The sequence below is a fragment of the Cygnus olor genome, chromosome 15 (genome assembly GCF_009769625.2).
Source record: "Cygnus olor isolate bCygOlo1 chromosome 15, bCygOlo1.pri.v2, whole genome shotgun sequence".
Taxonomy (NCBI): Eukaryota; Metazoa; Chordata; class Aves; order Anseriformes; family Anatidae; genus Cygnus; species Cygnus olor.
This window is the reverse complement of record NC_049183.1, coordinates 6,509,093-6,530,537: the sequence shown is the minus strand read 5'-3', so window position 1 is coordinate 6,530,537 and position 21,445 is coordinate 6,509,093. Positions and strand designations below refer to the sequence as shown.

At 52.0% G+C, this 21,445-nt stretch overlaps 1 protein-coding gene across 3 annotated transcripts; it reads left to right on the top strand.

Annotated features, from left to right (window-relative positions):
• The first annotated feature begins 70 nt into the window (after positions 1-70).
• On the top strand, positions 71-21,398 carry NAA60 (N-alpha-acetyltransferase 60, NatF catalytic subunit). Of its 3 annotated transcripts, none has more exons than XM_040575331.1 (7): positions 71-120; positions 12,954-13,069; positions 15,011-15,140; positions 16,514-16,610; positions 18,968-19,202; positions 20,070-20,255; positions 20,716-21,398. In XM_040575331.1, the coding sequence occupies exons 2-6, from the start codon at positions 12,960-12,962 to the stop codon at positions 20,224-20,226; spliced, it is 729 nt and encodes a 242-aa protein (XP_040431265.1). In that variant the 5' UTR covers positions 71-120; positions 12,954-12,959; the 3' UTR covers positions 20,227-20,255; positions 20,716-21,398. The 3 variants fall into 3 exon arrangements, with proteins under 3 accessions (XP_040431265.1, XP_040431264.1, XP_040431263.1); XM_040575330.1 differs by lacking the exon at positions 71-120 and adding an exon at positions 2,385-3,529; XM_040575329.1 differs by lacking the exon at positions 71-120 and adding an exon at positions 6,139-8,440.
• Positions 21,399-21,445: the final 47 nt, after the last annotated feature.

The window sequence follows — 21,445 nt, the reverse complement described above, 5'->3', positions numbered from 1 at the left end:
GCCCGCCGCGGCCCCGGCCCCAGCCGCCGCCGCCGCCCGCCATGCGCTGAGCGCCCGGCGCCGCCCGCCCCGCCCCGCCCCGCCCCGCCCCGCCCGCAGCGCGCCCCGCGCCCCCCCGAGGTGAGCGCGACGGGACCGGGGGGCGGGGGGGGGGGGAACCGCCGGGACCCGCTCGGTGCCGGCCCCGCAGACGCCCGAGGCCGGTCGGGTGCCGGCGGGCCCCGGGGCTCTGTCCCGCCCGGCTCCCCGGGCCCGGGCCCGGGCGCGCCCTGCTCGGCCCGAGCGAGCCCCCCCCGGGGCACCGAGCCCGGCGAAACCCCCCCCGGGGCCGCGCAGCCCCGCGGCTGGCACCCGGCCGGCGCCTCCCTCCCCCAGCAGGGGCACCGGGCGGCACCGGGCTCGGTTCCCGGGGCCGGGGCCGGGCGGGGCCCTCCCCGCCGCCTCGTACGGGCGCAGGCTCAGCCCGGGGCTCGCTGCGCCCAGCCGGGGGCCGCCGCGCGCCTCACCCCGGAGGGTGGCAGCCGCCTGCCCGCACGTTCGGGCCCCGGGCCGTGCGGTGCGGCCTCCCGCCGGGCCCCCGCCGCCCCGCGCCCCGGCCCCTGCAGCTGGCTCCTGGACGCACCGCGGCAGCGCCCGGGACCGGGGAGCCGGCACCGGGAGCCTGCTGAGCTCCCGAGAGCTGCCCCGACGCGCCGAGGGCCTGGCTGCCTCCTGACGGCTGCACGGAGCCGCTCATAGTCCGCACCCCGCGCGGGGCCACGCCAGCTGGGGCCGAACGCCCGCCGCGTTTTGCCCTCTGCTTTCCCCCGACCGCTGCCCGCATCCCGTTTGGCTGCGGAGCGGCAACCCAAGGTACCCGGGGAACTGCGCCTGAGCGTGGCTTTTTCCCTCACCGCGGTCAGCGCAAATTGGAAGTGTTTGCCGGTCTCCGGCCAGCATTCCCTTCATGTGCCTGCGTACAGACCTGGTCCGCCGCCGTATCGGGCTTGGGGCACAGGGAGGGCTGCCCGCAGCTATGAGCAGCTTCGGGTTTTCCTGTCCCGAGAACCCGTGCCCCGTCCCGAAGTACCGCCGGCAGGCTGTGCTGGGTGTCCGGTCGCCCGTTCTCCCATCTCGTTTTTATGAACCTGGGAACGTTTTATAGCTGGGAGCGTCCTTTCGTTAAGAATTCACGCTGGATTTACTTCCTTTCTCAATGTGCTGGACTCTCCCTTTCCCCCCCCCCCCCCCCCCCCCCCCCCCCCCCCCCCCCGTGACTTTTTTTCTTTAAAAGCTTTTAAGGGGAATGCTTCTGGTAACGTTTTGGGCGTGCCAGCGCACGGGTTTTGTTTTCTTCTTTGTCGTTGTTTCATTTCAGTGTTTTTTTTTTTTTTTTAAATAAGCCAGTTGGGTGTATGAATGAGCTCTAAGAGATTTCTAAGAAGCGACGATATTTTCAATTCCAATAATAATATAATAATAAATAAGAGCTGGTGACTCTCACGGTGTGCCGCAACTGGAGTATGGAATGCCTTCGCTTGCAAGATGACGTTGGGGCAGCCTCATGCTCCTCGCTGCAACGCTGAGTCGTGCCCAGCACCAGGCTTTTAAAGGAGGTGGTTTTAACTGTGCAGGTTAGAAGAGCAGCTCTGTTTTGTCTCGGTGCTTTAATTAGTCGTTAGGTGCCTGGCAGCAAGTAAAGGAACGTGCGGTAGCGTAGGGAGCATAGTCCTGCCGCACCGTTTCGCTCTTTGAAGCCGCTGCTGCTGTTGCCTCTCAGCTGGTTGCTGGGTGTGTTTACAGCCAGGCGCCCCAACGTGCCTGGGTAATGGGCAAGGTGCAGGGAAACTGCTGTTTTGTGAATGCCCTCTTAAAACAGAGGGGTTTCCTAGCCCGGAGGGGTGTCATCGCGTCTCCTGGTACCGAGGCTGGCCTCGGATGGCATGAAACCCTGGGGGAGCTGCCGGTGGAAATCAGGAAACCGCTCCTTTGTAGCTGGGAGCTTAGCGAGCCTTTAGCTCACCACGTGTATTTATTTCCGTGAGTTCTTCGGCCCTGTCTGCTGCTGTTTCTTCCCCAGGAAGGATGATCTTTGTGTGCACGGGGGGCGGCTTTTCTCTGCGTGGAGCTTTTAGTGGTGTTGGACCAGCGCGGTCCGATAGGGCTATGGGGGGTGCCCGTGTGGGAGCCAAGGAGCCTTCCTCCTCCTCCTCTTTTCCCCCGCTCTGCCCCGGCTGCCCCCAGCACCGTGAAGTGGGCAGGAGCCGGCGAAACCCCTGCGGGCGGCTGCTGGCCCTCGCTGACAGCGTGGGTGCGGATACCTGGCGGGGTGCGGGTGCGGGTGCGGGGCGGGGGAACTTCCCTGGCAGCAGCTTGCGGAGCCCATCCTGAGGCCGTCACAGCTCTGCTCTGCCCTGTGCTCGCTGCGGACCTGCGGCGTCGGTGCTGCACGCGGGTGTCGCAAAGAGTTTCGTGTCTCGCGCCGCCTGCCCCAACCCACGCTTTCCTCCTAGCGGAGAGGTAGAGCTGGAGCCGGTCAGTTTTCCAGCCTTAGCTTTTAATTCAGTTTGGAATTTCGCGTTTTAAACTTACTGCTGCGGGTGTAAGAGCAGCCGGCTGCCCCAGCACCTCCTGTGAGTGCTGCCAGCTCCCAGCAGCGGCAGCGGTGCTTGGAGTCGTACGGGGACACCTCACGCTGGAAAACGCTGAGGAAGGAGAAGAAAAGCAGCCCCGCTGGCACAGCTTTTGAGTACAAGATCGTGGAGAAGAGCGAACTGGGGGAGCTTGTCTGCCAGCTAGGGAAGGAATATCTTTTTCAACCCCTACAAAGTTAGTTGCTAGTGTCTCCTGTGCTGGTGTAGGCAGAGCGACTGGGTTTTACCGACAGCGTGGTAACGAGGACAGCGGCTGGGAAATGGAGGCAGGCTTGAAATTCCCTCTCCCAGTGTTTGCACTACGCTGGGCTGATTTTCTGGCTTTTTTAGTCGCTACGTACATTTTGTGTGGAGCTGTTTATTCTAATCCGGAAATGGCAGCGGGCCTGCATGTGTGATGAGCTGCCCGGGGTTCCTCGTTTTCTGGAGGAGCAGCTGCCTGTTGGAACCGTGCCGTGCTCTGCATTGACAAGGTGTTGGGTCTCTCCTCTAGCGAGCTTCTTGTTGCAAACGTGCTTCTGTTGTGACCCTTCGGTTTTAACTCCCTGCAGTGCCGCTGTCACAAAGCAGATTTTCTCTGCCGCGTCTTAACAAGGAGAGATTTAACAGCAAAACCCTCTTCGCGATTCTTGCTCGCTGTTCCCCAGAGGAATGGCTCTATCTGGGGCAGCGGGAAGCTGTGCCTTTTGCAGCGTGCTTCAGAGACGCGTTACGTGGGCACCGGCTCGCATGAAATTTGCAGCTTCAGTAACACAGCCGGAGCTGTAGGGTAAGGGGCCAGTCCAGAAGGCGACTCGCGACCGGGAGGCTAGTGTTTCTTCTGCTGGAAGGCTGACAGAGCAGCCCTCGGGAGCCCAGAGGACCCGGGGTACGAGTATAAAAGGATTTCGCTAACAGTAAGTGCTCTCATTTCAAATAACTGCTGTTTGCTGCGCAGGTAGCGCTACGTTGTCTTCTCCTCCCTTAATGTCCTTCCGCGGTCTGTGTCGAATTCGGGTCCTTCTCGGCAGGAGGCCAGCTGGTAGTTACGGTGATCCTGTGCGCTTGGCTCCGGGTCCTGTGGCGTGTGCCTCGGTCTGGGCAGAGCGGGAGGCGAAGCGCAGAGCCGGGGGCAAATGCGTTCCTTAAAATGACGCCTGCAGGATTTCGGTGCTGAGGCCGGGCTGGCTGGGTGGCGCCGGTGGCGCTCCTGCGCGTGCTGCTCCGGCCAGCTCAGGAAGACAGAAGTGCTTCGTTTTTGCGGGGAACCTGAGGGCTCGCTGCCACGCTGTCCTCTCTAAAACCAAGGCTACCCTCCGGTCTCCCTGGTGCTGAGATAACTGCGGCTTTCTGTACAAGACGTTCCTGCCGGCTTGTTGTTTCCTGAGGCAGACGGGGTCTGCGTGCGGGGTGCTGGGCTAACGGCGTGAATTTGAGGCATGACAGCCTAGGGGATTTTGCGGGGAAAGCTAGCTGAGATCAGTTCTGTGCACAGGAGGAGGTTGCCGCTGAAGGAGCATAAATGAGAAGCACCAAGTCCTGAGCTGGTGCGTGCAGCTGAGTCACGAGGTGTCTGCGAAGAGCTTTCGGGCTCGCTGCTTTTGGTTCTGGCAGAAACTAAAGAAAAATGTAACACCTAGATCGAAAGGAGTCACGGACTTCCATGGCGTGATGTTATCACAGCATCAGAGCCTGTTCCAGCCAGATGATTATATTATTTTCAGACCAAGGCATAAAATCCATGGTTTTGTCCTAGTTTTCCCATTAAAAGAGCCTTGCTTGCTTCTGCTAATTTAGGGAAGTGCTGGCAGTTTTGGGGAGCAATCCCGTAGGATGTGAAGGATACAAGAGAGGTGACATTTTCACCGTGCTACTTGACTGTGAGCGCCGAGCCCCATCGGTTTGCATAATGTGCTGGAAGCAAGGAGAACCACATCTCCTGCGGCTCCCTCATTGCTCGTCCTGAGCAGACCTGAAGGTGATTCCTGGAAGGAGCAGGAGCACTCTGTGAAGTAAATGAGGTGAGAGCACCAAGTGGCGACTGAATGGGGGCATGCCCCCGCTGGGTTCCTGGCAGAAGCGGCGGTGGCAGGGTAGGCAGCGTGTTTAATTCCCAGGCTTTTCAGTTTGAAGGCACGGGTGTGCTCAGGGGGCACGCAGCTGTGGGCTTTTTTTTTTTTTCCTGCCAGATGCAGGAATGTCTGCAGTGAACCGTCTTCCTGCCTGTGTTTGATCTCTCCCCAAAGCAGAAACAGAAGAGATCCATGTGGTGGGCACACTGGAGCGTTTTCCTCACCTTGTCTAGTAGGTTAATCAGAGACGTAGCATTGGTAGGCGTTAATAGGCCCCAGAGAATTAATTTCAAGGCTGAAAATCATTTTTATTCACACACGCCTATATTCTCTCGCTTCACTGCGGCTAGAAGGCAGAGCCCCTGAAAAATCTGCAGGGGCTCCTCCTGTAGCGCTTCGGCCGTGTCAGCGTGTCCTGCTCGTCCTCAGAATCACAGAATCATCTAGGTTGGAAGAGCCCTCCAAGATCACCGAGTCCAACCTCTGACCTAACAGAGCCTCGCGTCTCTGCAGGACCTCACATCTCCTGTAGGTGCCAGGGGAGCAGGGCTGTCCTCAGGTGCCCTCTGCGCGTGGCGAGAGGAGCCGTCCCGTGGTGCTGGGCGACCTGACCCAGGCTGCATCGAGCCCGCTGCCCTCCAGAGGGGCCTTCCAACCTTTTTTTTTTTTTTTTAATTATTCTATGACCAGATGAAGTAGGAGCTAGGTATCAAACCAAATACTTGAAGGTTTTTAAAATGTCGGTTCCTCTTGCTTTGTTAAAGTTGACTTAAGTCCTAGAAGCACCTCTTTGACGTTCTTGGTAATGAACTCATCATCTCTTCCAATCCAGTTGCAGTTTCATTGTATTAAATAAAAGGAGCTCGATAACAGGGGTGTCTGTGTGGAACGTTCCCTGCGAGACCAGTAACCTAAAAACGCAGCAAGCTTAAAATGAAATGCGGAAGGGAAATCTTTACTTCTTTGTGGGAAGTAGACCTTTGGCTGGTTCAAATGGAATGGTTTAATGGAAATCAAATCCCCCATGCCAGATGGTGCGGGGCAGAGAGACGGAGCCACGCAAGCTCCCGCGGTGATGCTCCCCTGCCAGGAGCCGAGCCCGTGTCTGGTGCAGCTCACGTGCTCCTGCCCTGCGTTTTGAGTAGCTCTTAAAATCTCATCCAGGCTTTGCCACCTCCTGTTTGTTTGCAAGCGAGGGAGGATGCCAGATGTCATTAAACACTTTGTGTTCTGTTTCCCTGGAAGTCTCATTGCTGGGACCTGGGGACTGTCCACGCGGTCACAAACAAGGGTTTGCTGCCCCTACTGGGGCAGCACCTCCAGGGCAAGGAAATCCAGCCCTTGCCTTTCCAGGCAGGGAAACCCAGCTCTGGTCCGCTACTGCGCACGTGTCCGCGGCGTAGATTTTTTATTGGGGATTTTCATGAGCTTATCTGGATGGAAGTGGAAGTCCAAGTAAAAATTCACAAAAATGGCATCTTAAGGTTGTTCGTTGCTCAAATCCAACCTATGTTTGCAGGATGCACAAGGCAGAATCAGTGTTAAAACTTGTCCTATAGTGCTGGACAGGGGAAGTCTTAACTTGTCGGATCGCTTGGCCAGGCTTTGAAGGCATGGAGCTGCTTGAGGGATTTTCAAAAGCATTTAAGCAGCTTTTTGCCAAATTCTAGTAAGCATCAAGCTTTATCTTGCGTTTGAACACCCTGTTGAATTTGGAGCGCTGATTCTAAGCTAAACTCGAAATGAGACCTGCTCCTGCACAGTGGGAGGTGGAAGTACTGGTGGTAGAAATAGGTCGGTGCCCACACGCCCGTCGGTGCGCCGGGTGAGCGCTGGTAACTCGAGGGTCCTGCCCATCCCTGGGGCTGCTGCTGGAAGCTGAAGGCTCCGCTGCTTTTAGGGCAGAAGTGTGAAATGCTGACCTTCAATTCATTAAAGCTAGGGCTTATCGATGCCGAGTATGTACAGCATTGTTTTTAAGTAGTAAGTTTAGATATGACGCTCTGCTGTAATTCCAAATTGCATGTTAAGTCAGCTTATTTATTTAACGTACTTAAAATTTCTGTTCATCCTATTCCTATTACTGCCAAATATTACTGAGTATATGACGGGTTCCTCTGCAGCTGTCCAATGCACATAAGGCCAAAATTGCTCTCTCAGATCTGGGGTTTAGAGGTAACGTTTTGCTGTGTTTGATTCAATAAAGTAAGGCAGAAGACTGCTATAGGCGCTCAAAGCCTTTGTACTTTAAATGTAGTTTGCTTGAAATTCATTTGTATATTAACAATATCTGCAGTTTTTAGGTAGCAAAGGGAATTGGATGCTCAGTTACGAATCCTGCTTGCTGCCAACTTTCCTGTTTTGGGAAGGGGTGCCCCCGGAGCTGCCTCCGGTGTTTAACAGCGCGATCCGTTCACAACCCTAAAACCTTAGCTCGTCAGGTGAGGGTGTCCTGGTGAGGCAGATGGGCGAGGCAGAGAGGCAGAGCATTGTGCCAGCTGTGGCAGTCCCAGACCGTGGCTGTCACCTGAACAGCAGGCTGACACCCGAGAAAAAGCTATTAAAAGAAACGAGGTAATTTCGCTGCGGGTTTCCAAAAATGGATCGGATCTCCTTCGATTAGCTGCGTGCGGCCGAAGCGTGCGTTTTGCCTTGCAGCAGCCACTGCGTGGCCTCAGAGGTCGGGACTCAGAGTCTTGGTGTAGCAGTGGTGAGCAGGTTTACGCTACCTCTAAACCACTGCGTGGCCCTTCTAACGTCCATCGAGTCCTAGAGGTATCTTTAGCGCTGATATTGGCTTTTTTTCTTCGTAATTCCAACATGTCTCTGGCCTGTAAAACCAAGCTGACTCTAGAAGTGGTACTTACAGGTGGAGCTTCTCTTGGCACAGTCGTATCCTGCCAGCTCTCAGGGCAGAACGTTGCCAGCAAACGTGGGTGAGGTTTTATTTTCACTCGAGTGTTTTGCTGCTCTAATTGTGCTGCCGTTGTGATCTCAAGTTCTCCCTAATGGGAGAAAGGAAAGGAGAGACTTAGAAATAAATTCTGGTAGCAGCTATAATGGTTGTGCCGGAGATGTACAGTGGCATGCTACATGAGTTAATTTCTGCCTTACCTTGCTGTCAGGTGCTTCGTTATAACCTCGCTTTTCTGTGTGGCAAGAGAACCTGAGACTTCTCTGCGGACTGAAAGATTTTGTGTGCTGGCAGATTGCTCAGATCTTTGGTCTCACCTGCTCCGTATTCAGCTGTCGCACTCTTCCCAGCAGTGTTGGGTGCGGTTCCATCCTCACATCTGTTTTCCGAAATCAACCACCCCCTCCCAGGCGCGGAGGGGTTGGGCGTTTGGAAAGAGTTTTAGACAGCTACAGAAAACTACAGTGGAACTTGGTATGCAGGGGCTAAACCACAGGTGGCTACAAAACTGCATCAAAGGACAACTTGAACTTCGTAGCCCCGAGAGCCACAAAGAGCCTTCTCGTCAGCTGTCTCTTCGTGTGACTTGGTCTAAGTGTTTTTCCCATGTGGGCAGTAGTTCGTGAATATCTAAGTTCTTAATTGTTAAAGCAGGTGTTCTTCTTCCCTGCAGGTACCCACTACAACCTTTTCCAGTTTCTTGAGAGCTACGTGCAAACCAAACCTATCTTCAAGTGTTCCCAAGAGACAAAGGCGCCTAGCCTGCATCCTGCCTGCAGCCCACGGAGACTGCCGGCTGCAGAAGGAGCAGTGATCGTGTCGCCTGCTTGTGATTACAGACAGTAGGTGCTTCAGACAAGGCCAAAAAATAATAATGATTATGAAACACTGTCACAGCTGATAATCAGCTTATGCACGAGGATTTGAAGTTCCCCTGTCGTTGGTCGAAGTGGTGTCACTCCCATGTCACGGCCGCTTGTGCATGGTTAATCTCACAACTTTCTCTTTGTTTTCTTCCGCAACTTGCTGCAAATCTGGGGAGTGCAGAAGCATTTCTGATTATTTGCTGTCTCTAATTCCGGTTGCTCTCCTTTCTCCCAGCACTGAGAGCGAGTGACCTTTCTCTCTACTGCTCTTAGCTGCTCTGTGCTGTCATGGCTGGTTTCATCTTTGCCAAGTGCCGACTTGCTAGCTCGTGTACCAATGAGCTACGGGTCTGTAGGCAGCTTCAGTAATTACTTTATGAACTAGTTGTAAAGCACATGTGAAAGTGCCTGAAATATGATTGATTTTGCCTTTTTGAAAGGATGTTGAGTGAGCATATGCAGTTTGGCCCCTTTTCTGGTCTACTGTTTTCTCTGGCTAAAAACAGCGTAGTTTTTTCTGGGTGTGTTCTGTTCCATCACTGTTGAAGACAGAGTGACCAAAGGTCTCCTGAAAATACAATGGTAGTTAAGTGCTTTTTATGGTGGATACCTTCATGGGATATGTTGTTTCTTTCTGCATTCATGCATGTGGGATCTTAGTTTACTAGACACTAATTAGAGGCAAATAGTTGCCTCTTAGATGGCTGGCGTGAGGATACAAGGCTCTGTGTATTCCAAAGTGATTGGCCACGAAAAGTGGGCCAATTCACATTCAAAAGCGGGTTGCCACAAAATCCTTGTCCTGTGAAATTCTGTGGTTTTCACTAAATTGCCTTTGCTTTTCCTCGTGGATGGCAGGCTCATTGCCCAGGGTGGCCCAGCCTATTTCAGTGGAGTGCTGACAGTGCTGATGTTCCACTTTCCACCTTCAGCTTTCCGGCCTTCCTGCTTGTGCTGCAGGCCACGTTAGCTGCCCGCTAGCTCGTGGCCTCTTTGTGCCGTCCAAATGGTTCCTCTCCCCTTGAAGTCCTGGATGCTCACACTTTTTATATCTCTAAATGAACTTATTAATTTTTCTTTCCAAATAGTAGCGGTTAGAAAAAGACTGAAAAACCTCATGGGATAAATGTTTTTGATTATCTCAGTGGTGACAGCGTGTCCTGTTCCCCACACTTAGTCGCTCCCATTAACTGTCATCCTTGAACGCTGCTAACGCGCTGCACGGCTGCAGAGTGCCATAGCCAGAAGGGCCTTTGAGTCCTACAGCAACTTTCGGTAGGTCGCTGGACGTCTTAGCGGTAGGACTGCTGTAAGGTGGTGCTGTGAACCTGCAGGAACTGTTTGTCTCTGCAAGCAAACGTTCCCTGTAAGATAACATGCCATTTAAATCAGTTGTCAGTTGTATTTGGCCATGATGACTGCTGCTGTGCCTCGCCTCGCCTGCCCCAAAAATGGCACCCTAGCTTGCTTCCACATTTCCCCTCGAGCTTCCTATTCGGCAGTGCTTCGTACCTGTATTTTCTTAAACCTTTTGATAACTTTTCATTCTCACTGTGGGTATCGAGCCGTGCCTAAAACACCATCTCAAACGCCTGCTTTTTTTGTGCTCCTGCCCTACGTCCTCCCCGAGGCAGACAGACAGGTGGGTGGCTCTCGGTGCTCCCGTAAAGCACCTCCTGACACCGTGTCTGCAGAAGACCTGGCAGTAGGTTTCTAGTGAGCTGTTAACTGCAGGTTTCCGCAGTGCTCTCTGCAATAATCCACAGTAGTCCCTGGATTTACTCCTCTCTGCCCCGAAGAGCTCTTTGCTGGTACAGCACATAGCGTAACAGAGCTGGCTCCAGTGCTGTATGGCTGCTGTTCTAAACGCCTAGCCTCCGCCAGTGCAGCCCACAGGAGAAGGTATCTTAACCCAGAAAACTAGCTTGGAAAGGCAATTCGTAAAGTGTGAGTCTCACAAGCTGTTTCTCTGCACAGTTGAACAAAACAGGCCTGGGCTGGGGCTGGGGCTGGGTCTCTGGGCTCTTACAAAGCCTTTTCCGCTGCGCTTAACCGGAAGGCACCGTGCCCTCCTATGCGTGTGTGGCGCATTGGAGTTTCTCTTTCTGCTGTGTTCTCCGAGGCCGCTGCTTTCCTACCGACCTCGCGCATGCCCCGTGCCTCCTGCAGGCTCGTGGGGGCTCGGCACCTGCGGGATGCTGGCTTGGTGCAGCGGCACAGTGCGAGCGCCGAGCTGTTCGTCAGGGCAATGAGCGGGTGCCGAGCGGCCGCTTGGCTCAGGGCCTGTGGTGCACGCCTCGTGAAGCAGCCTTTGGAAGCAGGTAGGCTTGGCGTTTTTAGATCTGGCTTTAAACGGGTAGACAGAGAAAAGCAAATCTCATTTGATGTAAAGCTGAGAGATCGGCGCCCCCCTGAGAATACGCTGGAACACTTGGGAGGCTGAAAAAGGGTTTGTGTCGGTTCTGCTTCTGGACTCCGGGCTGCTCCGCGCTGCTCTGGGCTCTGCTAATGCTAGCAAGCCACGAGGCTGCGCGGAGGGACAGGGCTTGGGTCTTGAGTGTTCACCTGGGTATTTGTGAAACACGTGGTGCCAGGCAGGGGCCCTACATTTTCTTTCATTTACGTTTTCTTTAAATGTGCAAGAGCACCCAGATTTGGTCGCGTGATGGAAAGCGGACGGAGCGAGTCTGTGCTCGCACGCCTGGTGCTGGGAGGGGAGTTACCCCGCTCAACAGAGTGCTCCTGGATTTGTCCGTTTATTTTAAAGGCTGGCTTCAGCTCCAGGATGATGCACGATGCCTGCCTAGCTCTTGGAGAATACAGCGTTAGATAAACACGAACTAATCCTTGCAAGAACGTGTCCTGTGCTGGCCCTGCCTCTCCTGTAGCGGCTGCTCAGTGCTCCTAGGTGCCCGCCTTCTCTGCCCAGTATCGAAAATACGCCGCTCTCACGGGTGTTTGTTTATCTCCAGTTTGTCAATGCCGAGACTATTTTTAAATGGTTGACTGAGAAAGGGCGTTGACTTATAGGAGCATTGAAACTTCTCAGGGATTAGAAGATTTACGAGCAAGAAGAACGCTGCTGTTGCAAACCCGAGTGCCTGCAAGCGGAGCGACGTAGGGGGCCGGGAGCCTCGCCATGGCCCGAGCTGCTCTGCTGCTGTGCTCCTGCGCGCTCCTCCCTCCTTTTTCCCAGCCCGGAGCCTGCCCTACAGTATTGTGGAGCTGATGGGATTTTTAAATGAAGCTGCTCAAATGGCGTACCCAGCCCAGCAGGAGCGTGCTGAAATCAGTTCCTTCTCAAGTCTCCGAGCTTCAAAGCAAGAGCACCGGAGAGCTGAGCGTCCCTTCCTGCAGCAGGGCATGCACTCGTGCTGCTGTGCGCAGCTTTCTCCTTATAACTCAGCGTTTCAAGACCAAGATTTGGACCTCCTAAAATTTGAGGAAGAAAGTAAAGGAAAAAGAAATCTGATTAAACCCAGGGTATATTTTTCTTTGCATCCTGGCCTGTTCTTTGACCTGGCACTAGGAGGGCTGGAATGAGAGTGAGAAAGCTGCAGGTGGATGGCTGCGGAGTGAGTTGTGCCCTGCCCTGCCTCTGCTGGCCCTGCTGGCTTGGAATCGGGCAGGGGGCTTTGTCCTGAGGCGTGTTCTCAAGCTCTGATTTTCATTCATGCTGTACGTGCTTTTACAGCCACTTACAGCCTGCTTCTTCCCGTCTGATAGCTTTTTAAAAAGGTCTGAGGACGTTGGAAGTGTCCTGTGCATGGTTAGCAGGGCTGTGGCCATACTGTGGTGGAGGAGAGGGGGCTTTGGGGATTTCTGTGTTAGAATGTGCTCTGCTGAGCCGCAAAGCCAGCACCTGGGGAGTTGTAGTGCATAGGAATGAGGGGAAACTGCGTCCCATTTCTCCAGCATAAGCTTAAAAAAAAAAAAGACATTTGTAAAAAAGAATCTAAAAGCCCTACTTACATATGAAGTGGAGATCAGAGGGTCGTGTAAGAGGACTTTGTAGATGTTCTTCTAGTAGTGCTTCCTTTTTAAGCTCTTTGTTTAATTTTGTTTTGACAAAGTGTTGATCCCGCACAGAGATTGGAAGAGCTCCATGCGTTGTAAGGCACGCTTGGCATGCTCTTGGCTGCATTTAATGCGGCGTCCGTCTCTGCTCTTCTGGTCTCTGTTGTGCTACGTGCTCCTTCGCACCAGCATCAGTGCTTGTCACCACAGCTGTCACCTGTGTGACCATCACGGTGCTGGCGGGCTGCGCCAGGACACGAAGTGAGCTGTGAGCTGCGCCCAGCCTCTCGGCGCCAGGGGTCCCGGTCGCTTCTCGAGCTGATGATGCCGCAGTTCGCTTCAGCTCTTTTAAACTTGTTCTGCTCGGAAGAAAACTCCCTTGGTACTGGGAGCTGCCTTTGCACAGATGCTTGCCTGAAGCTGAGAGTCAGAGGCTGTTTTGTCAAACCTAACGTGCTTTCTTCTCTTGCAGGCGTGAATGACAGAGGAGGTGCCTCCGACTGCACTTTCCGACGTAAACCTGCGTCTTCTCTGCCACGATGACATAGACACAGTGAAACAGCTCTGTGGTGACTGGTTCCCAATCGAGTACGTTCCTGGTTGTGGGTATGAGGTGGCGGGGATCTGGAAACAAGTGGTGTGAAGCGGCACTGCTCCAGCTCAGAGCTGAGGCTGAAGGCTCTGCAGCCATCTGGACTGCTGCTAAGAGAGCAGCGCGTCCTGACTCTTCTCCGTGCTGTGGTGGTGTCCTTGTTAAGGAGCTATGTAGAGCCCTAACAGCATCTGCAAGTTCAAAATGCAGCCATTGGCAGAAAAGGGGGCTTTGTAATTAAGGGGGTGGATCAGCTTCTTGGGAAAGACTGTGTAAGACATGGGAAAGGATCATACCTCCAGGAAGAAATAGTGTCCCTGTGCTTGTGGAATAAAGTTGTGTTCTCGAGTGTGTGCCAGCAGAGCGTTCTCAGAGTGAGCCTAACCAACAGGGAGCTCCTGTTCCTACGGGGCTGTCTCTCTGCATGTCCCGGGAGGAGACCGGACAGTACCTGCCTGTGTACTTGGGGTCCCCTTTTCTCCCGCAGCACTGTGCTGCAGGGCATGCTCAGCCGTCCCCAGCTCACTGGGCCATTTGCACCCTCTGAAGCGGGTTTTTGTTGAGACCAAACCTCTGGACAGAGGAAACTTGTGCAAAACTTAAGTGTCAAAGGCCTCACAGATTTTTCATCAAACATATTCTGTGAGCGTAAACAATTTAATATTAGGCATTTCTGTAGATCTAAAAGAGAGTTGTCCTCTGCTTTGTCCCGCTCTGTTGTCTCCTGCTTCGCTGGACCCAGCCCACTTGCATTTTCATCTTTTATTGTTTGGATTGGCCCACAGTAGACCTGATGCAGTGGTGATGCTGAGGTGAACATAAGCCCTTGTGAGAGACAGGCTCTGCAAAGCACCTTTCTGATGAGAAGGTGCTGACAGTGCCATTGAAGGAAGCAGCATTGCTGCCTTCTCCCCCTCTGACTGTTGCCTTTCCTCTCTGCCACTTTCTGCAGCTGCATGCAAGCTGCTTCCAAGACTTAATTGGGGTTGAAGCTGATCTCGGTGTCCTAGGTTAGTTCCCCAGGCCCCTAAATGGTAAGCACTCATCTCTGCACGAGCACACGAGTGAGGAGTTTTTCTGGAGGGCAGTGATAGCTTTCTGGCTGAAAGTATCCAGGGAAACTACAGCTTTAGAACTAAAGTATTTTATTTTTTTTAACCTTCAAGAAAGTTTGTAGAGGATTTTAGCAGGTTATAATTAAGATTGTGTACAATTCAGCAAACCACCAAAAGCATTTTTAGAGTTTAGAATCTGTGGATTTATTTTAAACACAAGGCACGCTGAATTCTCTTTTGGACCTAAATCAGCGTATGCTACCTTCCCTTTGGTAGCACAGAAGGGTAACCAGAGCTGGTGGTGTGACTTTTTTTTTGTACCAATATGCAGTGTTCTTTCTGTGTGTCGAATTAATAAGATCTTTACACTGTTTGATGAGGGCGGGTGAATCTTGTATATAAAAATAACTTCCTAATGATGGAAGCGAAGGCTCTGGGCAATGAATGTAAAGTGAAGGTTTGTCTTAGCAAGGCAGGAGACCATTACACGAGCAACCTCTGTGGCTTCTTAGGTGCAACTGGGGGGAAAAAAGCATGCTACCAAATGGGGTACAACAGCAGTTTGTTTCATGGTACCATACAACAGTTAAGTCAGGAAAGGTAGATAACGTACTGGCCCAGATTTTATGGAGTAAGTTAAGCTTGTAGCATAGAAAGAGCTCAGCCATATGTCAGTCCAAAGCTACTTGACTATATTTCCCTGCAGAAGACAGACCTTTCAGCTTCCCTCCCTCAGTCTTGTGTAAAATTGCCTTGCAGTTCCAGTGCCTGGCACTTGAAGATGCTGCTGCCTGTTTGAAGTGAAGCGCAATGCTGGCTGTAGCACTGTCTGCTCTCGTGGGATCTGTTCTCCAAACGTTCCTGTTTTTTCTTCCTTCCCAGGTACCCTGACTCATGGTACCGAGATATCACTTCCAACAAGAAGTTTTTTTCCCTCGCAGCCACATACAGAGGCTCCATCGTGGGAATGATAGTAGCAGAGATCAAGAGCAGAACAAAGGTGCATAAAGAGGTAGGAGGACTCTGTTTCAGTACAAGATACCTCACTTCTTGATGTGGTTAATTGGGATGGGGCCTGTTTGGGGTATTTTTCCCCCCTCTGCTCAGGAGCTGTCGTGAGTTAATTGTGAAAAAGCAAGAACGTGCTGATTTCCAGCTAATGAAGCATGGGTGGTGGGATGTGTTTGAACATGGGCTGCTGAGCAGCCTGTTACCAGAAAGCCTGTTCCTGCTGGGGCTGGCCAGCTGTGGTCTGATGGGAAACTTGCTGCCTGATGTGCTGTGAGGAGGGATCAGGTAATGCAGTTGTAGACTAAAAGCCACTTTAACAATTCTTTTGCCAGCCTGTTTTCAGTGTGCCTGGTCATTGCTAGTGGCTGAGGTATGTGCACTCGTGGGATAGCGAACCTACTCCTCTCTTATGCAAGGCATGAACTTCCTTAGCCATACTGAGTGAGTCACTCCTGAGAGCTGTGACTTCCTGCAGCAGCGAGTGTCCTTTGTTCGCTGTCACTGTCTTGAACGCAAAACAGAGGTGACCTATCTGCAGGAATTTCAGGCTACAGGGATGGCAGTTTGGAGGTCAGGAGAGACGGTACGGTATGGTCAGAGTGGTGAAGAAGAGGTGGTCACTGAAGACAGTGAGATCAAAGACCCCCCAGGTTATTGTAGGGAGAACAGCATAGGAGAGTGGCTTAAAAACAAAACAGGGGCAACGCAGAGAGTGCCTAACTTCTAAAAGGCCATCAGCGTCATGATTAAACGGAACAGTCAGTAACACTTGTAGGAACCAAGAGCGCTGAGTGGCACTGGTCTCTTCACTCTAGCTATCTGGCTTCACCTCAGAGCTACTCAAAGTCAAACTGTGTCTTCAGCAACTCTGACAAAAGGCTCTTGTTCTAGCCAAACTGAAAGCCAGGGGCTTGTTCAGATGCTGTTCCACGCAACTGGGACTGTGGAGCATGTTTCTTGTCCTTCACGGCACTACAGCTCAGACTGAGAATGCAGGCAATAAAGACTGTTGCTGATAAACTACAGGGAAGTGATCTAGACACTGATGCGTAACTCCAAAAATGGCAATTTGAATCCTTCTTGGTGAAGGGTGTAGGTATTTATGGGCTTAGAGACATAACGCATATAGTAAGGAAATAGGATGATTTGTGCTCTGCAATTGGAAGGATGATAGGAAAGCAGGAATACCACCTACAGGACCATGCTCATTTCATTTTTCTCCCCACCGCCTTTCCCAGAAGCTTCAGCTAGGACTCTTCAGTGACGGGAAATGCCTGCTATAGCCTTGTTTTCAGGTGTTCCAGTGCAGGACTCTTGCTTTCTCCTCTGTCTCTCCACGTATCTTACTAAATAACTTTTCGTATCTCTACTCAGGATGGAGACATCCTAGCTTCCAGTTTTCCTGTGGACACTCAAGTTGCTTACATCCTAAGTCTTGGTGTGGTGAAGGAGTTCAGGAAACATGGAATAGGTAAGATGCTGCTACGTGACAATTCTGTTGCTGTCCTACTTGCCACATGTGACTACTGGGCATGACTAAAGAGCTGCACCGTTTAACTCCAATTACCTTCTGAGACAAGCTTGTCTGTGACTCGTCCCAGCAGTCAAGAAGGTGATGCTCTCACATCCCCTTTGTGTTGGTAGCGCAGGTACACGGAGAAGTTTTTAGTGGTGTAAGTGCAGCACAATGTACAAATACTTCTGAAGAGCGCAGTCCCTCTCGTTCCCAGGGGACAGCTGAGCACACCAAAAAGTTGCACTCCTGCTGCTGTCTGCACCGAGAGTTTGAGAAGAGCTGCTGGGGCTGAGCAGTCCTCGCACTTTGTCATTCATCCAGGAGCAGGGTTTGAAGCCTGTCTGGTAGGGACAAAAGGGGAGCGTGTACTCCCTGGCTTCTGATTTTCTTCCATGGGTATCAGAAGCCTGGCACCTGAGGCAGAAAAGTAGCTGCTTTTAAACTTGCAACTTAAACAAATAGAACAGATGTTTAGGGAAAGATGAACTGGGAAAAGGGTGTAACTCAGACCTGATTTAGTCTGTCAAGTGCACATAAAGGTCAGCTCTGAATGCCTGCTGCAACACACAGCAATTCTGCAGCCATTTGGAAATCTGCAGTCAGAAGGGGCGGGCCTAGCTCCGTTTAGAGCAGGATGTGTTTTGTCATCGAGTAAGTGCCCTTCTGGTGCAATTTCAAGCGTGATCTGCATCTTTGATCTGCAAAAGGAAATAGCCCAGGTTTGGCAGGATGACCCAGTTGCACATCTGCAGTCTCTTCAGTGGATACAGGTATCGGCTTCTTTTCCTCAAGTCCTCCCTTCTTCCCCACTCATGTTTAGAAAGGTACAAACTGGTATGATGCATTAAAAAGTGACTAGAAGAGACTTCAGTGGGAGTGCTGCATTTAAAACCTAAATTGAAATGCTACTTTGTCTAAATTTTCTGTACAAAGAAGAAAATGCTTACACAGAATAATGTTCAAAAGTTAGCAAGGGGGTCTTCTGTTCTGTAAAACTGTGGCTGTTTTGAGTCCCCTTTCAGTTTCCAAATCCTATTTTTTTCAGCTCCATATTGCTGGAATTTTCTCCTTTCAGTATCAGCATTTCCTGTATCCATTAAATCTAGATAGCACGTTGCTATGCTTTCTGAAGATCTTTGGACTTGCACCTGTAGCAAAACAACCTAAAAAAGCTGCCTGCTGCTGCTTTTTGTGAGACCTTTCCCTTTGCAAGAGTTTTTCTACTTGTGTTTGAAGCTCCAGTCTTTCATGCAGGAGGCTTTTCAGCCCAGGCACACTTTTAAGCACTAAATCTCTGAATTTTCTCCGGCAGACATTAGAAGACTTTGGTTCTCTGCTATTGTTAAACCAGAGGGCAGTTGGGTTACTGTGAGTCATGAGTGGCATATCTCATAACAAAATCAAACTGTTCTGTTGAGGTCGCTAAGTGTCTTTTTGTACTTGTCTGTTAGAAATTCCTACTAAGTCTCACGTAACCATAGGGTCAGTGCTGCTGACTTCTGCTCCGAAATCCTGTGGGCCCTGCCGAAAATCATCTGTGCCCTGGGGGTTGTGAAACAGCACCGTAAATCTCATCTGTGCGCTTGTATTAGCTAAAGGATATTTCTGTTGCACCTGATGGAGGAAGTTAGCCCTGCAGGTTCTGTGGGTCCTTTGGGCCATGCTGAGGCTGCCTGGATGAACCTCCAGGGCTAGTCTTCCGTGGCTGGAATATCCTCTGCGCCCTTCTCTGCTTTTCCCCTGCTGGCTAGTGGCTGTGGCAAAGACAGGTTGAATGAGACTGTGCCTCACCTCTTCTCCTAAGAAGGGGACTTAAAATCCTACCAATTCTTTTATTTTAATTTGAATTCAGTAGACACAACGCAGTAACCTGCTTGTAAAGTCCTGCTTTGACTCTGCTGTTTTAAATGGCTCTAAAATAAACATGATGGGACTGATACCACTGAAAATGACTCACTGGCCTTACCCAAAGCCAAGAGCTGCTTGCCTGGGGATGAGTATCACCGGCAGGTTTCTGCGTCTGACTTATCTTTGTGGTTATTGAATCAGAAGCGTTTCTGTCTTTATAAACCTGTTCTGCGAAACCGTGCTCATAGCTGAGGTGAGGTTCATGTTAAAGCCATGGAGTGCTGTCCTGTTCGATGCCCGTGTGAAGCTCTGGGGAATGAGTGGGATCTGGGGCCCTCAAGTGTGGGCAGCAATTGCTGCTCAGCTGCTGGGTGCCCGGGGTCTCAGCTGGGAGCTTTGAAGCCCTGTGCTGACCCTTAGCAAGCAGCTACGCTGTGTAATTCTGCTGTTCCTTCCCTCAACAGGTTCTCTCTTGCTTGAAAGTTTAAAAGACCATATATCAACAACTGCCCAAGATCACTGCAAAGCCATCTACCTGCACGTCCTTACCACTAACAACACAGCAATAAACTTCTACGAAAACAGAGACTTTAAGCAGCACCACTATCTGCCCTATTACTATTCCATAAGAGGGGTCCTCAAAGATGGCTTCACCTACGTTCTGTACATCAATGGTGGACATCCACCCTGGACAATCTTATATCCTTTACCTTCAGCCTAATTACCAGTGAAGCATGCGAAGCAGACGCCAAACTATGTTTTAGGGTTAAAATGGCAATCTAGCAAAGCGTGACCTGGCTATACCTGGGGACTGGTGCCTGCTCTGTTGTGAGCTTAATTGAGCTGATTTCCCTGAAGCCAGAAGGAAGGCAACGTTAGACAGATTTGACAGTGACCCACTTGTGCCTAGACTTACCCAGATCCTCTGGGAACAGTTCAAGGAGGCAGTGTAGCATGGTAAATTGAATTTGAAGCTGGAGCAAGTTTGCCGGTGATGGAGAAATGCTCGTGTTAAGCCAACGTGCAAGGCAAGCTTTGGCTTGTGCGCTGCAGGATTTGGCCAGCAGCGTGGCAGAAAAGCCCTTGGTCTTGCTTCCTGTTGCTTAGGATCCCCTGTGTCTCTGGCCTGGCCTGTGGGTCTCAGCAGGCTGCTCTCAAACTGAATTTGGGAATTTGTTTCAGGTTACTGGATCATGGAAAAGAAACTTGACCTTTCCTAGGTGTAGCTAAACAGTCCAGATCTCTCAGTGCAGGTGGATGGATTGCAGCCCCCACACAGTAACTTGCTGTGGAGTGCAAAGGAAACTACGGCAGCTGCCTCGATGAAGTATTTCCACACAAGTTGGAGCCAGCGCTCCCAAATTGCCTTCTTTTATGGTGTGAGGTAGGCCTGCTTTTGATAGAACGGAGCAGTCGAGTAACGTGAGGAGCAGATCTGTCTAAATAGCTGAGCAGAGCAGCCTTCGCTGTGTCGTAGGGTCTCTTGAGCAAGTGCTAGTCCACAGAGTGTTGGAAGTTATTTTTTAAGTTAGATTATAAAAGTCACTGTCCTTAACTGATGTCCACTGACTACCTACAGCACATTGGATCAACACTAGCCAGTCTGAGCCCGTGCTCAATTCCCCAGAGGATATATCGACAAGCCCAGAGCCTTCTCTGCAGCCTTCTGCCGTGGTCTGGCATTTCTGCCAAGAGTGGCATTGAATATAGCCGGACGATGTGACTTGATCAGCAGATGTACAAAAACCAAAGGTAGGTACCCGAGGGGAAGCTCCCTTCTCTGCCAGCGCAGCAGCGACGTGCCCGGCCGCTGTCGGGGGGCAGCCGAGAGCCCTGCAGGAAGCCGCTGTGCGAGCTGCAGGGTGAGGTATCTCGGGCATCGCTGCGCTCTGGCCTCCAGCTGGTAGCCGAACTCCTGCTGGTTTCATTTGAAGGGAATTTGAACTCTGATCTCGTTTATTTGAGCCCAGACTCTTGCAGCAGATTCAACTTGTCCCTGCTGTCTCTGGCCTTTTTCCCAGCTCTGTTAGACCAGCTTGAAAGACGCAGAACAACCGAGTCCTCACTATTTCCCAACACAGTGTCTGAGCACAATAACTGGTGGCCAATTTGCATGTTTCTGACAAAATGTCTGCAGAACAGTGGCTCTCTGGTACCCTTTGGGGCCTGTAACGACTGGTTTCCCTAAGACACCCTCTCTGTCTTCCTGTAGGATTGTTCTTCCTTCCACCTCCCGAACCATCCGGCTCTGCACTGATTCCAGAGATGATGGCTCTTGGTCAGTGACCCAGCCCCCTGAAAAGGACTCCTTATTCCACAGATTGACCAAGATTTGGCAGACTTTGCACTCAACCGGCTGCAGCCCCGACCTACCCCCGTGGGCTGGGGTCTGCGAGTGCTGCCTGGGCAGGCCTGGCTCTCGTGCGAGGCAGCTGGCGGTGCCGAGGGCCTTCTGCGTCACCGGTGTGCGTGTGCGTGTTGCACTGCCCCTGCCACTTCCCTTCCTCTGGACGGTTTGCTTGTACTCGTATACATGACGTGGAGGGGTTCAGTTGCTGCTTCCATGCCATGGCTACACACGGCAGCGTGAATGAGGGGAGTGAATCTGCACTGAGCAACCACCTAAATGAGCTGTAAGCACCCTGGCAGGCCCCTGCTGCCAGAAGCCGCAGTCTGCCCTGGTGGAGGGGGAAGTGAGGAGCTGGGCGGCAGCTTCTGGGTCCTGCTTCCTGCCCCCTGGCAGGGACTGCGGGGAGGGCACGTGCCTCGCTTGAGAAACAAGCCCAGCCCTCTGGCGTGACGTAAAAAAGAAGCACCTAATTCAGGATGCATCAAGTAGAAGGCAGGGAATGAAATTGCTATTTCATAGTGAAATATATATTATACTGTATAGATCTTTCTGCCTCTCTCTGAGTTGGAACTTTGCAGAGGAGGGGCCTGGG

Excerpts from the sequence above, each read along its gene's own strand:
- NAA60 (XM_040575331.1), top strand. The coding sequence starts at position 12,960 with ATGACAGAGGAGGTGCCTCCGACTGCACTTTCCGACGTAAACCTGCGT. Across the intron at positions 13,070-15,010 it reads GGTGACTGGTTCCCAATCGA|GTACCCTGACTCATGGTACC; the intron begins GTACGTTCCTGG and ends CTTCCTTCCCAG. Across the intron at positions 19,203-20,069 it reads CATCCACCCTGGACAATCTT|TGACTACCTACAGCACATTG; the intron begins ATATCCTTTACC and ends ACTGATGTCCAC.